Source organism: Aulostomus chinensis, chromosome 23 (assembly GCF_037954235.1).
Source record: "Aulostomus chinensis isolate RoL2024-O1b breed Wild chromosome 23, RoL_Achi_v1.0, whole genome shotgun sequence".
In the NCBI taxonomy this organism is placed as follows: domain Eukaryota; kingdom Metazoa; phylum Chordata; class Actinopteri; order Syngnathiformes; family Aulostomidae; genus Aulostomus; species Aulostomus chinensis.
In genome coordinates, this window is record NC_141342.1 from 9,415,880 (window position 1) to 9,432,032 (window position 16,153).

The following is a 16,153-nucleotide window of genomic DNA, read 5'->3' on the forward strand; positions in this document are numbered from 1 at the left end:
ACACATTAAATAAAACTGTTTGTTTTCATAGAGTTAACCTCATTATATTCACGCTAAAAGCCTGAGTATTTTTTTTTTTTTTAGTACACAACTGTGCAGGCAGTGTTGATCTCTGGTGGCCAGGACTCGTTTGTACTGATGAACTATGGGACAATAGCTTCAAGAAATCAAACAGTTCAGGTGAGAGCCATTAAAACTATACACCAAGCATTTTACCCTATTTATCACTGAGTACTGTAATATTTGAACTAAACTGCAACTAATCATACTTTTCTCTGTCTTACATGACTTTCCAGGCTGGATATGACACAATTGGTTCCAGCCACTACTTCTTAATCCCTGGATCATTCTCTGACTCTGCAACAGGAAGTAACTCTACTTTCCGCTTGAGCAGCAATGTGAATGTACCTGGACGCTGGGTCTTCCAGGTCAATGATGGATCTCTCAGCTGTACTTTCGCTGGTATGTTAAGACCACAGGATACACTTGGGTTCTTTAAAAAAGACACATTATTGTACAGTCACTCCATTCCTTGGATATCTTTGATTATGAATGAATATACGATTATGTGTGTCGGCTCATTTCTTGCCAACCCAAATGTTCAAAGTTCATCTGTTTAAAAGAATTTGGTGTTGTCATGTTGACAACATGATGTCACGTAGTCCTGACTGACCACTGCACACACAAAGACATTGTAGGAACAAGGTGAATGGAGGGAAGAAAAACAATGCACATCAGATAAAATAGGATTTTCATCTCATTGAAGACAAGCATTGCACTTAAGAAAACAAATAGAATTGAAAAGATTCTGGTCATCAGAAGAGAACTCTGTAGAACAGACACGTCTGCCATCGCCAATGTGAAGGAATGCTTTGCTTTGCTATGATAAATGTGTTTGCTACAAACACTTCATAGGTTTATTCTCTGCCCAACTTTACTCATTAGGTTAAATTGGTGAGAATCAGCCTGATAGTTTCATCATAATCCTGCGTGATATTTTACAAACAGACACAGGTGAAAACATAACCTTCCTGATGGAGGTGCTAATACTTTTAATAGTACAAGTTCAACTGTGTTTATAGGTTCAAACATGGATGTCAAAGGTTACATACAGTGGACTGCTATGGATAACACTGTTCATTTCCAGAATACTGTCAAAGGTCAAGATGGATGGTCATTCTATTTATTCTTTGTTGTTTTTAGAAAACTTCTACCCAATTAATGGTGAGACAAGCTCTCGTCATGTCGGTGGAAGCTCTCCTTCAGTTGCCCTGGAACAGCCTTTTGTTTATTTTGGACGGTCATATGATCAGATACATGTATGTGAAGTTGTATTTTATTATGTTTTATTTTAATGTAGTAGACTTGGAATAGCATGTATAATGAGAGAGGAGATTTTTATTGTACATATTTTATACCAAATCACATGAGATATAATATTTTAGTAACTGAATGTTGACAACAACTTTTCCAGGTCAGCCATAATGGATATCTGACATTTGATGGATCATATTACCAGTACATACCTTACATGATCCCAGCACATGAATCCAGAGACATCATTGCTCCATTCTGGACAGATTTTGACCACAGAGAAAATGGTGTCATGTTCTACAACCAATACACCAGTGGCTGTGTTCTCCAGCAAGCTACAAGTGACATTCAAGAGTACTTCCCAGAGTTGAACTTTACTGCCAGCTGGGTCTTCGTTGTAACATGGCATGTGGTACCATACTACCCTACCAATGAAACAGTAAGTCAACCCGGATTTTAACAGTGAAATATATTATATATATATATATATATATTTTGTTTTTTGTGTATTTTTCCTCATTTACTTGTATTTCCTTAAGCAAACAACTGTGCAGGCAGTGTTGATCTCTGGTGGCCAGGACTCGTTTGTGCTGATGAACTATGGGACAATAGCTTCAAGAACTCAGTCAGTTCAGGTGAGAGCCATTAAAACTATATGCCATGCGCAATCAAATATTTTTCCTATGCCTTGTTAAAATTTTAAATGTAGATAAAGCAAAGATAATGATAACAATATAAAGCAAAATAATTTATTGAAATAATGGGCCTAACTTAATCTCTCTGACATGACTTTCCAGGCTGGATATGACACAATTGGTTCCAGCCACTACTTCTCAATCCCTGGATCATTCTCTGACTCTGCAACAGGACGTAACTCTACTTTCCGCTTGAATAGCAATGTGAATGTACCTGGACGCTGGGCCTTCCAGGTCGATGATGGACCACCACGCTGTACCTTCAATGGTATGTTAAGACCACAGGATGCACCGTGATCATTATAGATACTTTATTTTATGTCTACTTCACTACTTAGATTTCTCAGTTTGTTGCTGGGAGAATGAATCCTTTTGTCTGTTAATCACCTAAGTACCTCACATCCCAAAACTTTAAAGCCATTCACAGATCAACTTTTATGTTCACTTGGTGATTATTTGCTTTCATCCTTTTCAAGGTGAACCTGTGCAGCAGGGTGACTCATTCTGGAGTGACAGTTCCTGTGCACAGATGTGTACTTGCACATCAGCAGGCCTGCAGTGCCACAGTCAGCCCTGCTCATTTTCACAGATATGCCGTCCTGCTGCCTTTCAGTTTTCCTGCCAGACGGTGCAGAGACAAACGTGCACCATAAGTGGTGATCCACACTACTCTACCTTTGATGGCACGGTGTTTCACTTCCAGGGGACTTGCACATATGTTCTCTCAGAACAATGTGGCCTTGAGCTGCCCTATTTTAGAGTAGAGGGCACAAATGAGAACAGAGGCAGCACTCATGTCTCTTGGACACGACTGGTGAAAGTTCTTGTCAATGATGAATCAATTGAACTGGTCAAAGGACATCATGGAGAAGCAAAGGTTAGCAATAAAGAGTCTTTTCTCTTTGTAATGTGATTAGAAATTTAATTCAATGTGATCAGAAATAGGCTGGCACTTTGACTGACATATTTGCCGCTGTGTTTGCAGGTCAATGGAAGCTTTGCGGCCACCCCACTCTCTCTTAGCAATGGAACCATCCAGGTTTATGAGTCAGGTTTTTCTGTAGTTGTCAGTACTGACTTTGGCTTGGAGGTATCATATGATGCTAACCATTATGTCAGGATCAGTTTACCCTACACTTACCAGAATGCAACATGTGGCCTGTGTGGAAACTTCAACAATCACCCTGAGGATGATTTTCTAACCCGGCACGGCGAGATTGTTACCTCTGATGTGGTTTTTGCCAACAGTTGGGAAGTATCAGGGGAGAACGATGGTGGTTGTGGGGTCCAGTGTGAAGGTCTGGATTGTGCCTCCTGCACTGCTGACCAGACAGCTTTGTACAGCAATGCTGACCATTGTGGAATACTTCAGAACAGCTCTGGAGCTTTTGCTGCTTGCCATTTGCAGCTTCCACCACAAAACTTTGTGGAGAATTGTGTGTATGACTTGTGTGTGGCAGGAGGGTACCAGCCCATTCTGTGCCAAGCTCTAAATGTGTATGCACATCAGTGTCAACAGAAGGGTGTACAGCTCCCAAGCTGGAGGAGACGAGGCTTCTGTGGTACATCTTCTAGTCTTTCAAATGTATTTCAAAACATTCTTTATATTAACTGTGCAGAAAGTCAAGATGATTTTTTGTTGTTGTTTTTTTTTTCAGAAATCTCCTGTCCTTCCAACAGCCACTATGAACCTCAAGGCTCTGGATGTCCGGCTACCTGTGTGAATCCCAAGTCCACCCACAACTGCCCTCTTCCCCCCCAAGAGAGTTGTGTCTGTGATTCAGGGTACATCCTTAGTGCTGGGGTCTGCGTCCCTCATGCTGAATGTGGCTGTAGTTTTGAGGGGCGCTACTATCGTTCAGGAGAAACTGTAATACTAGACCAGGACTGTGGGAGACGTTGTACCTGCAGTTCTGGTTCCATGACCTGCCATCGCTATAGTTGTGGCCCTCTTGAGTCATGCAGTGTGGAAGAGGGACAAAGAGGATGCAGACCAAACAGCTATGAAACATGCTGGATAAGGGGCCCAGGATATTATCATACTTTTGATGGTGTGACATACTACTACCCTGGGGCATGTCGATTGACCCTTGCCAAAGTGATGGGCTTGTCAAGCCACCCCCACTTCATGGTGGCAGCAGAGAAAGTACCCAGAGGCCACCAGGGCTTCTCCAGGGTGCTGAAGTTTGAGGCAGAAGGCACACATGTCTCCATTGAGATGACCGGTACCAGCAAAGTTAAGGTAAGAACTAGACAAGAGTCAGAAACTCATTTAATCCAAGAATCCAGTACTCTGGTTGTGACAAGGACGAATAACTAACAATGTGTCATTATCTGTGCTCAAGGATTTTTCAAGTAGGAAAGTTCGCCTTTGGTGCTTTTGTCCGACAACATTCTGGGATAGGCAGCCACCTTGTCAGTCACGCACAGTCCCGCTTCCCACATACACTTCCATCATCACACTGAAGATAGACGCGTTTTTATCGTAGCAAAGTGCAGATGTCACTTCACTGTGTTTTATTCACTAGTTAGGATTTATTCCTCCATCAACGTGCTGCTGTTTGGAAAATAAATCATCAGAGTGCTGCTGGTCATCAGACCCAGAGCTTGGACAGGGCTCAGTGAAACTCTTATTTTTTTTTAAATGAATAGAAAAATAGACAAGATGCTTTTACTGAAAAAGCAGTAAGGGGGTGGTGTGAGGAGGTGGGGGATCCAATATGGTGGCAAGCAAGAAAGTGGCAAGTGTTGGATGAAGAGCTCTTTGCAAGCAGCCAAGATCCTGTATTTAACCACTCGTACTTCCTCAACATTTATCAACAATATACAGAGTCAAAAAACTGTGCAAAGGTCAAAAAACAAAGGCTCACTGTACACAGCAACGAAAAACAGCCAAGTAAAAAGGGGCAAAAGTCTTGAGAAGCGAACATGCGCCAGCTGGTAACAAGAGCCACATCAGGTGCTAATGCTAGCAATGCAGGAGATGTGGTGATGAGAGGCAGTGGCGGGGTGGCCATCGGGACTACCGGGAGATTTCCCGGTGGCCTGGCCCCTTGGTGGCCTGCCTGAAAAAAAAATTTTTCCTTCCCCCTCAAGCCATGCCAGGCCAGCAAGCGACAGACAGCACAGATAAAACAAAGGTCTCAATTCTATCTAGGCCATTCATTCAATCAATCTGCTCAGTCAGTGCTGCTGCTGCAGTCTCCAGTTTGTGTAACACGAGCGTGCGATACGAGAGAGCTGCACTCACTTGGCACAGCTGTGCACGTTGGCAAAATGGCGGCGCGCGTATGGTCAAAGTGGCCTGCTGGTATTAATTCCTCCCCATCAGATTAGGAGTCCCACCCTGGCCCTGATGAGAGGTACTGTAGCTTTCAGACCTAACACACACAATACCTGTCTTGCTTAATCTAATTGGTCCATTCAGAACATTCTTTGTCTATAAAGTCAATCAGGCAAAATCATCAAGATTTTTTCTCAATAGGGAAGAAAGGATTAATCCAACAATCCATCACTCATTCGCAGTAACTTGGGTTCAATTATTTAGGAATTATCATTACACCTCAAATAAAAAACATGGTCCCATATAATTATGACCCATGAGTCATCCATCCATCCATCCATCCAACCATGCATCCATCCATTTTCTATACAGTTTATCTATTGAGGGTTGTGTGGGATGGAGCCTATCCCATTAGACAAGATGAGTCTTTAGATGACAAAAGAAGAGTGAGAATAAGGGATCTTCAGAGAGAAATTACTGAACATGCATGAGAAAAAGCTTGTAATCAAGCAAGAACACTACATTAATAGCAGATTGAAACTGACCCAATATAATTGTTACAGCCTAATATTCAGGGTGGTCCGGAATGGCAAGAGACTGACTCAGTGAAAACAGGTGTTTAATGTCACCAACACAACAATCAAAAATCCACAAAGTACAACTCAAAATCGCCATCGAGCTAAACCAAAATTCATGGTCAAAAAATAACAATTGGCAGGAAGCTGGCTGGCCTCAGCAGACGAACTCCAAAAAAACATAACAAAACACAGTAATCAAAGTAACTGACTTATGAGAACATATATAACTCCTAAAAAACTCAGCAAATTAGTTTTTAATATCCTTAATCTTGTAAAGAATGCAGAACGGAGAGGTAAAACTTATTTCACTGTCATTGAAATACAATATTTTAAAAGAATTTGGAAAAAAAATTACTGACACGGTATTCAGCACAATACTTAAAAAAAATCCCCTTATGCCTGCTGCAGTGACACTTCACCTACATTCAGCTGCTCTGCACAACAAGGCAGTCAGCATCAAGTCAGTGGCAATAGAAACTCATCTAGATTGTTCTAGAAGTGCTTTATTTAGTCTGCTGATCAGAACATTTTAAGCTTAAATCTGGCTTTGTTTAAAAAAAAAAAAAAAAAGAATTTTGTGAAACCAATTTCCAACCAACCAACCAACTTCCCTGTTAAATTGCACCATCATCCGTTTAATTCCCGCCCATTTTCTGTAAAGGAAATGTATATTGTATATGAAGAGGGTCCTGTGTTCTGGATAAGGGCAAAAATCAGACACAGCTTGTTACACTTCATTGGCAGAGACAGTATTGTTTGATCTGAATCAATAAGAATTTTATTTACAATTAAGACACAATTTAACCATACCAGAGTTGGGCTCTGGAGCAAGAGCAACTCTTGAACAAGAACAGGATTTTCTGTCCACAACCATGTAAAATTGATGGTTTCACAACTACCTAAATGAACCACATTAATTGGGTAAAGCAAAACACCTTGAATGAGCCCCAAAAAAGAGAAAATTTGTACAAAAAAAATATGACCAATCTCCGTAATTTAACTAGAACACATGAAACTGACTGCTTGATGTCCTCTTTAGGTTGATGGTCAGCTCATCAGACCACCATACAGCTCTGCATCCAACAGAATCCACATCTACCACAGCAGCATTCACAGTATCATCCTCCGCACCTCCTTCGGTGTCACTGTACAGACAGTCTGGCCTCACTTTGTGCGTGTCACTGCACCTGGTATCTACAATGGTTCCATCGGTGGGCTCTGTGGTAACTACAACACTGATCCAAACGATGACTTCCAAACACCCAGTGGCATCCTGGTGGACAGCGCTCAAGTTTTTGGAGACAGTTGGAGAGATGGTTCATTGGTGGCACATTGTGTGGAGACTGTGAGCCAAAATTCCACAACAAATTACAAGTCTAGTGAGTACTGTGGTATTCTTGATGCACTGGATGGGCCATTTGACCGATGTTGGGCCATGGAGGACCCACAACAGCATGTGGAGGCATGTGATGAGATCATTAGGGCTTCTGCAGATCCAGAATCATCACTATGTAAGGTCCTGCGAGATTATGCACTGATGTGCCAGATAAGAGGCAATACCATGGGACACTGGAGGAATGTAACTGGGTGTGGTAAGCACTTTCCTTCTATTCAGTTGAGATTAGTTTGATACTATTCACTGTCTTACCTGAGGAACAATTGATCTTTCTTCAGAGCAAAGCTGTCCCCCAAACAGCCATTATGAAATCTGTGGCAGCTCCTGTCCATCCACCTGCCCCAGCCTTTCCTTCCCCTTCTCCTGTGGCACTTTGTGCCAGGAAGGCTGCCAATGTGATGATGGTTTTGTTCTCAATGGTGATCAGTGTGTACCACCAACAGCCTGTGGCTGCTATCACCAAGGACGCTATCGACAAGGGGGTGAACAATTTTGGGATGGTGAGGAATGTCAGAGCTTCTGTACCTGTGACGGTACAACTGGGGCAGTCCACTGTGTCCCAAACACCTGTGGTCCCCAGGAGTCCTGCCGTGTGGTGGAGGATGAGTTTGGCTGCCATCCAAACCCTCATGGCTCCTGCTCAGCTTCTGGTGACCCTCACTACCTCACCTTTGATGGCAAAGCCTATGACTTTCAGGGAACATGTCGCTACATTCTGGCAGCCCCCTGCAACACCACTGATGGGCTCCAACAGTTTTCTGTTGAAGCAAAGAATGAAGCATGGCACGGGTCAGCAGTTTCAATCACAGCTGAAGTCTTCGTGAATGTGTGGGGCTATCAAGTGCATATGTCCAGGGAGAGACATGGTGTGGTACAAGTGAGTACTTTTGGAGCAGACTTTCTTTATCGGATGTAATTCATGGTAAACATTTAATCTAATAAGCACAACAACTTCATCAGTTTACAACTATAATTTTATTTTTTTCCATTTAGGTAAATGGGGTGAACGAAAACACACCCATTCTCTTAGGGGGAGGTCTTGTGTCAATCTATGCCAGTGGTTCTCGCACATTTGTCAGTGCTGATTTTGGCCTGGTTGTCAAATATGATGGATGGAGTACAGTGTCCATCTCTGTGCCTTCAAATTACAGGTATATTCCAATCACCCCAAGTCATAAAGGAATATTTTAACATCATAATTGAACTTGTTTTACCTAATCAATAACAACCACTCATCTGATTGACTTTGTCACTTTGTTTTAAATATGATCATCCACAGTGGACAAATGTGTGGTCTTTGTGGAAACTTCAACGGAAATGCAAGTGATGAGTACCAGACTCCATCAGGAATGACAGTCACCAGTCCATCTGACTTTGGGACAGCTTGGAAAGTGGCGGGCAATTACACCTGCAGTGATGGATGTGGTTCCTCCTGTCCACAATGTATAGATGAGCTACCTGCTCAAGCCCAGTGTGAAGTGATTCAGGGAGCTGATGGCCCCCTCAGCTTCTGCCACGAGCAGGTGGACCCATCGCCATATTTCAACGACTGTGTGTATGATGTGTGCATCACTGGAAATGGAGGCCAGGATCTTCTGTGCAGGGCAGTTGAGGCATATGTCAGTGCCTGTCAGTCTGCTAATGTCCGAATCTATCCTTGGAGACAGAACACCACCTGCAGTGAGTGAATCAATGTGTTCATCAGTTGGTATACAAATATCTATCTATCAGAAAAGAGCGAATCAACATCATCAACCCTCAACATCCATCATTTGTCCCCACAATTATTTAGGACTTGACTGTCCAGAAAACAGCCATTATGAGCTGTGTGGCACCGACTGTGGACACACCTGTGCCAGCAGTGTTGATGCCACCTGTGAGCAGGTGTGCTCAGAAGGATGTTTCTGTGATGAAGGTTTTCTCAGGAGTGGGACCAGGTGTGTCCCTGTGGAAAGGTGTGGCTGCCAATTTGATGGCTTTTACTATGATGTAAGTTGAATCCCTGTAGAGACATTTCTTTTCTTTGTAATTGTCCATACCGTAAAAATGAATGAGTATGAACTTAAGTGTACAGGCTTCCTAAATGTTTTATTGACTGAATTTATAAAAAAGTTTAAGTAGTTTGTATTGATTCAAAACAAACTGTCCCTGTGAAACACACTTCATTACTCAATTGTAGTTTGATCGTTTCATTTAGAGCTCAAATACATTTGTGTACAATTGAAGTAATTCAAATTAACTTGATTAGATATATTTGGTTTTCAAAAATTATGGAGTGCAACAATAACAATGTCACGATACTGGCCTCCTGTCCCTTCTGTTGCATTTTTATTCTACTTATGAATCAGATGCAGGAATTAATTCTTTTTAATACCTCTATCACCTGCTACAGGCTGGTGAATCTTTCTGGACTGATGGGTGTTCTCAGCAATGTGAATGCCATGCTCCCAATGACCTGCGCTGTTCTTCTGCATCTTGCACCCCTGCACAAGAGTGCACCATCAAAAATGGCCAGCTGGGTTGTTTTGGCACTATGTCTACTTGCACTGTTTGGGGGGACCCACATTACGTCAGCTTCGATGGGGCACTGGCTCATTTCCAGGGCACATGCTCTTACATCGTCACAGAGAGTGTGAGCCATGGCACCAACGAAACCCAGTTTCAGGTTGTAGCTACTAACAATCACCGTGGCAACAACCGTGTGTCATTTGTATCAGCAGTAGATATATACCTCTCTAATGAGCTAGAAAATACACACATCTGGATTGGACCAAACAAAGTAGTAAAGGTACAGTCAACTCTTCATGTACTTCATTGTATGCTACTTCTGATATTTGTTTGATGTAAAAAGGCTCATAATGTGACACCCCCCCCCCCCCACCCCATATTGTCTCTTTCACCCTCCCAGGTAAATGACACCAAGGTGTCTCTTCCCACCACTGCAGGAACCTTAGCTCAGGTGCTAAGGCAGGGAAGCTACATTGTGGTTGATGCCATTGACATTGTAGTCCAGTTTGATGGTCAGAGTACTTTGCTGGTCAAAATCGACCAAAACCATGAGAACAGAGTGACTGGGATGTGTGGTAACTTCAATAGTGACTGTACAGATGACAAAGTCCTGCCCAATGGAACATTGGCACAAGATGACAATGAGTTTGGAGACAGCTGGAAGGCACCCACAAGTCTACCAGGGTGAGCTGCCAAGTCACTACAGAAAGAATTTGGTCTTGTTTGGTTTCACTACTCCATACATTATGTCCACTACATTTTCTACTCTCTCATTTCAAGTAATGTGTGATGTCTCATCTAGATGCGGATCCACTGATGATAGGACAGATGATGGATCAAACAATTGTCCCCTCCTGGAACAATACTCAGAGCTCTGTGGCATCATCACCAACTCGAGTGGCCCATTCAGTTCTTGTCACCAGCACACCGACCCCCAGCTATTTTTCACTTCCTGCGTCTATGATCTCTGCCTTTACTCTTTGGCCAATGGCATGCTTTGCTCTGCTGTCTCAGCCTATGAGAGCACCTGCTCTGGTTTAGGGTTGAACGTTCCAGAGTGGCGCTCTGCTCTGCAATGTGGTATGTTTGCTCTCATCTTAAGAGAACAGAGATAACACAGAACAATTAATCTTAAGTCTAATCAGCTTAAGGTTGCTCTACTTCGTTTTATATTCATCACTCATCATCTCATGTTTTCACCACAATTCAACAGCTGAGTCAGACCCCTGTGAACACCTGGACTGCACAGAATATGAGTGGTGTGGTGAGAAGCACGGAGTTTATGGCTGCTTCTGTGATGAGCGCCACCATCGTACCAACAATGAGAGCTACGGTGAGGGAAGTTGTTTGTCCCGTTATACCAATGCATAAATGTAATCAGGGAAAAGTTTTTAAGTACGATTAGAAGAGTCTTTAAGTATGATTAGTTAAACAGTCCAGAGCTCTTGATGATATGAACATGTGCTTTGAGCATCATGAATCAGTTTTCTGGTTTATGTGTATTTCGGTGTGTATTTTTCTCACATTTATGAATTGAGCCCCCTTTTCTTCCTTCATTTATTAAATATATTTCCTTTTTGGCAAATTACAAATACAATTTGTTCTGGGGAGTGTGGATCACCAAAGCAACAGTAATCCATCGTCGTCTCCCGCTTATTCCTTACTATTAAGGGTCGGGGGGCTGGAGCCTATTTTTTTAAAAAATCATTTAAAAATGATAATGCTATTACCCTGAACAACATGATATGGCGCGATCCTACACATCATTTTAAGTTGCCGCCACAAAATGTTCAGACCTGAAAAAGTCAGGCCACTGGCAAACATAAATGTTGTTGAGAGTCGATAAACTGAACTCTAAATTTGACAGTGTTGCTTGCTGCATGTTTTGTCGTGTGAGTAATGCCAACATTTTTTTCACTAAAAATACACCAATATTGCTTCAAATGTGAACGGTTCCTGGTATTTATCAGAGGAAACTTTGGGTTGAGTGTTTTAGTGGACACATGGGCAAGAATTGCCAGGGAGCAAACCACCAATCTTGAAATGAGAGGAAAATTATCAAATTGTGTAAATTTCGGTCTCTGTCATAGACTCATTCATCTCATGTGAGGGTAGTTCCGGCACCATATCTGTGTCCCGCTGCCAGCTGTTTGAGGCAGGCTTCCCCTCCAGCTCTCTCCATCTCCAGGACGAGTCCTGCAATGGCACCCTCCAGGATGGACGCCTGGTGTTCCGCTTTAACAATAACAGCCAGCTGTGTGGGACAGTTCTCATGGTATAGTCCATAGAGAAGCATGTTATCAAGTCTGGATCATGATTTTAAGACCATCTCATATTGACAGTGTAATCAATCACTTTGTAACTATTTCATTTTTCTGATTGAAGAGCAATGGAACTCATTTTATGTACAAGAACACCATCCAGAATGAGAAGGACCCTGGTGAAGGTTTGATCAGCCGCCACAGTAGCATCCACTTGAGTTTCTCCTGTCAATATTCTCTGACCGAGGCCGTGTCCATGGATGTGGGCATCAACTCTGTGGAGAGGTGACTTAATATCTCATCTGAATGTTTAGTTGGTTCCTGTTAATAAATAAAACAGTAGAATAGCTTCTTCTTTTTTTTACAACAAATGTTTAAATCAAATGGCGGCACAGTGGTGCAGTGGTCAGCACTGTCGCCTCACAGCAAGAAGGTTCTGGGTTCAAGTCCCTGCTCGGGCACGGGATGGAGCATGGAGTCTGCATGTTCTCCCTGTTCCTGTGTGGGTTCTCTCTGGTACTCCAGCTTCCTCCCACAGTCCAAAGACATCAAGAGGGGACGAGGCTGATTGATACTCTAAATTGACTGTAGGTGTGACTGTGAGTGTGAATGGTTGTCTGTCTCTATGTGTTGGTCCTGTGATGGACTGGTGACCTGTCCAGGGTGAACCCCGCCTCTGGGATAGGCTACAGCCCCCCCGCGACCTTTACCAGGAATAAGTAGAGGAAAATGGATGGTGTACATCAAGTTATGTTGAACATTCCCATTGAAAAAGTAGAATGCTTGTTTTAACTGTTGTCCTTTACGATATCAGTTCATGATCATCTGCACATCCATTCCTTTCAGAACACAGTTATTCAAAGGAACATGGCCAACAAAAATAGAATGTATCAAGTTCACCAGAAACTGTCCAGCCTCAGATAGTTTCTCTATTTCATATTTTCCTCATGTCACTTTAGGGGCTCTGTAGCGAGGCCTTAAAGAGTCCAATTTTGAAGTTATTGAAGATTAAATGTGTCTTTAATGTTTAGTTGTATTCTGTTTGTCTGTAGCGTGGTGAAGAAGCACCTTCCATCAGGCCAAGGACAATACAACATCAGAATGATGCCCTATCAGGACAGCGGCTTCAACTCACCCCTCACCAGTGTCAATAACATGGAAATGGAATTGGACCAGAGGTTGTATATTAAGGTGTGGACAGAAGGAGTTGATGACTCAGAGATCGCAACAGTTCTGGACTCTTGCTGGGCCACGCCTGTCAACATCGCCAACCACCCTGTCCGCTGGAAACTCATCTCTGAAGGGTAAAGGAGCTCTTGCAGTTTCTGTTGGCTGACTAACCTCTTGTGCTTAGTTAGCCAAGTCGGAAAAATGAATCTTACTTTTTTCTTCTTTCTCTCATAATGTAATCCTCTGACTTCATGATCATCTGCCTGCTAACCCTTGGTGTCCGACCATCTCCCCGGTCTTACAGGTGTGCAAACCCTAAAGACGGCACAGTAGAGATGATCCAGAATGGCGTCTCCAGCGTAGCACGTTTCTCTTTCAGGATGTTCACCTTTACTGACCAATCATCCATCTACCTGCACTGCTCTGTCCACTATTGTCTTTCAAGCCACAACAACTGCAGCCCTGTAAGTACAGTACCACTCTGTGTGTGTTGTGAGATGACATAGATCACCACCAAAAGCATCACCACCAAAAGCATCAGCACAAACCTGTGGTGTTGTTTCTTGGTAGCAATGCCACCCAGGCTCCAACGGCAGACGTCGGAGGGCTGTATCTTACCATGACTCTGCTGCCTTGTCACTAGGACCACTAGCCCTGACGCTACGTAGCCCTGGAGGTAAAACTCCCTCATGTTTTCCCAACTTCGGCACTCTTGTTCATGCAAACTCGATCAATCCATTATGTCTAACTGTGGTTCTTTTCTTGCAGACAGTGAAATGAGAGCAGTACCTTAGGACCCTTGAGCTCACTGCTTACCCTGCTTGTTGGTTTGGTCACAACCCAAAATCTCAATAGATCTCAAAGAATATTCTTTCATTGTGTACAGTAGAAGCTCAATGAGGAAAAACATCTCTGGAATTGTTCCTTGAGCTGCATTTTTTGTATTTATAATAAGGTGAAGAGTAAAGCTTCCACAGAGCTCCCACCAATTTGATTTTGATTGTTGTCATTTAATGTCTTTACATATTTAAGCTTGGATGATGGTATAGATGTTATAGACAGTTACTTTAAATTTGCTTACTGATGGGAAAAATGGATATTTTTTTTGTTTGTTGTTTTTGAAATACTCCTTCTGATATTCTCACATATAGCACATGTGAAGAGTTTAGAGCCAATTGGCTTGTTTTTTCAAAGTGTGAAATCAGATAAATGACTGAATAATTGCATATAGCAGGCATGTGATGTGATTAATGTGATGAATGTTGAGTGAATAATTACTTGGGAAATAAAATACTTCTTTTCAAAACATATTGCCTCCATTTATTTTATACAAATTATGAGGTGAATTCTCAGAATTGGTGAGTGAAGGCAGAGCAGGGGCCTCATGTATCAACGCGGTTTACGCAAGAAAAACTTGCGTACGCCAGGATTGAAGCTCACGTTCAGATGTATCAATGCGAAAAGTTCGTCGATTCTTGCGCTGTTTCACTCCAACTCCGGAGGTGCCGTAGAAATTAGCGGAAGGCCGATTCTTGCGTTAACTGCACTGGTCGGTGCTGCACGTCGGCAATATTATTGGTTTATTTAAATGGCTGATTCTGTGTATGACGTGACATCTGTGGCAAAGCAGGTGGAAATGTTGCGAAAGAAATGGAGTTGGCACTGACCCTCCAGGCTCTCGGAGTCAGTGTGGGTGGGGGCGACAATCCCCCCCCCCCCCCCCCCCCCCCCCCCAGAGATGCTGCCCATGACTGCCGCCACCCGCTGCTCAAATTCCGTCAGGTGCCCCTCTCCCAACCCCCACCTGTCTGGCCGGCACTCCTCCGGAGGACAGCTGCACGCCGCTTGACCTCCACCTTGAGGTCCTGTTAGTGCCATTTTCCATGTTGTTATTTAAATTTAGATTTCAGCCAATTGATTATTGTAGTTATTGCATTTAGTGATGCGCAGTGTTGAATTTAGTCCTACGTTCAGCTTGCATTGTTTAGTAAGTTAGAATTACAGACGTGCATTAGAAATAGAGAGGAAACCTTTCAGAGCGCTAGCAGTGGTGCAAGCTGATGATGTAGTTATGCTCGCGCAGGTTTAGTGAGGAAATCTGTGCTTTGTATCACTTTGATCCTTCAGTAAAGGAGGAGCCACACTTTGGGGCTTAGCGACTCGTGCTTTCCGTCATTAGAAGAGGTTCAGATGTATGAACATGATGATAAACAACACTGGTGATGAGAAGGGAACTTTAGCCAATAACAGGTCTGACACCTTTTTTTCATCTCCGCGGGGGTGCGTTGCTCCAAACCCACCTCGTTCACCCTCTCACTCCTTATCCCACTCACAACGTTTATTGTTTCTACTGACACCACTGGACAGGCTGCCAAACAGAATCTGCCGTCTCTCCTCCACCTCTCCTACCAGCACCTCCAGCTCCAGGCCGTGAACCTCTTTTTCTTTGACATTGTTTTGCGAGCGCCAACAGCAGAGACCCTACTGAAATGAATTTGCGTATTTATAGATGGGCGTAACGGGGGAGGGCCTGGTCACACCGACGTCTGCGCTCAATTCCACGCTGATTGGGATGTATCAAGGAAACGTGCGTGGATTCCGGCATTCGCACATATTGATACATCCGGATTTTTTGTGCGAACGCAACTTTCGCGATTCTTGTGACCGCAGTTTTTTAGTATGAGATCCACGCAAGTATTGATACATGAGGCCCCTGGAGTGTAAACTCACAGAGATTAGGCATGGCTGAGAGCCTAGTTACGACTGCATATACGCACAGCCAGGCATATATACTGCAGAATTGGATGACTGATGAGTTTAACTGTCACATGTGCGCAGGTGTTAGCAGGAGTCTGCAAAAAGAGATGGTACAGTAAGTCAAGACCGAGACCAAGACGGACACAGGGGAAGACTGGGAGAGCATGAAAGGAGCAGGGAATGGAAAACAC

General features: G+C 43.2%; 1 protein-coding gene across 1 annotated transcript in view; it reads left to right on the forward strand.

Moving 5' to 3' along the window:
• LOC147239417 (alpha-tectorin-like) overlaps positions 1-14,477 on the forward strand; it is a 28,881-nt gene extending 14,404 nt beyond the window's left edge. The window contains exons 18-41 of the mRNA XM_086195502.1: positions 85-180; positions 297-462; positions 1,204-1,319; positions 1,475-1,753; positions 1,854-1,949; positions 2,112-2,277; positions 2,486-2,886; positions 2,995-3,571; positions 3,668-4,251; positions 6,910-7,462; positions 7,545-8,143; positions 8,260-8,417; positions 8,546-8,946; positions 9,059-9,255; positions 9,659-10,054; positions 10,175-10,458; positions 10,577-10,854; positions 10,988-11,107; positions 11,865-12,049; positions 12,160-12,320; positions 13,088-13,339; positions 13,510-13,669; positions 13,776-13,881; positions 13,974-14,477. Of these exons, the coding sequence (XP_086051628.1) occupies positions 85-180; positions 297-462; positions 1,204-1,319; positions 1,475-1,753; positions 1,854-1,949; positions 2,112-2,277; positions 2,486-2,886; positions 2,995-3,571; positions 3,668-4,251; positions 6,910-7,462; positions 7,545-8,143; positions 8,260-8,417; positions 8,546-8,946; positions 9,059-9,255; positions 9,659-10,054; positions 10,175-10,458; positions 10,577-10,854; positions 10,988-11,107; positions 11,865-12,049; positions 12,160-12,320; positions 13,088-13,339; positions 13,510-13,669; positions 13,776-13,881; positions 13,974-13,999 (6,357 nt within the window). The 3' untranslated portion in view covers positions 14,000-14,477. The remainder of the gene's footprint in view (positions 1-84; positions 181-296; positions 463-1,203; positions 1,320-1,474; positions 1,754-1,853; positions 1,950-2,111; positions 2,278-2,485; positions 2,887-2,994; positions 3,572-3,667; positions 4,252-6,909; positions 7,463-7,544; positions 8,144-8,259; positions 8,418-8,545; positions 8,947-9,058; positions 9,256-9,658; positions 10,055-10,174; positions 10,459-10,576; positions 10,855-10,987; positions 11,108-11,864; positions 12,050-12,159; positions 12,321-13,087; positions 13,340-13,509; positions 13,670-13,775; positions 13,882-13,973) is intronic.
• Positions 14,478-16,153: the final 1,676 nt, after the last annotated feature.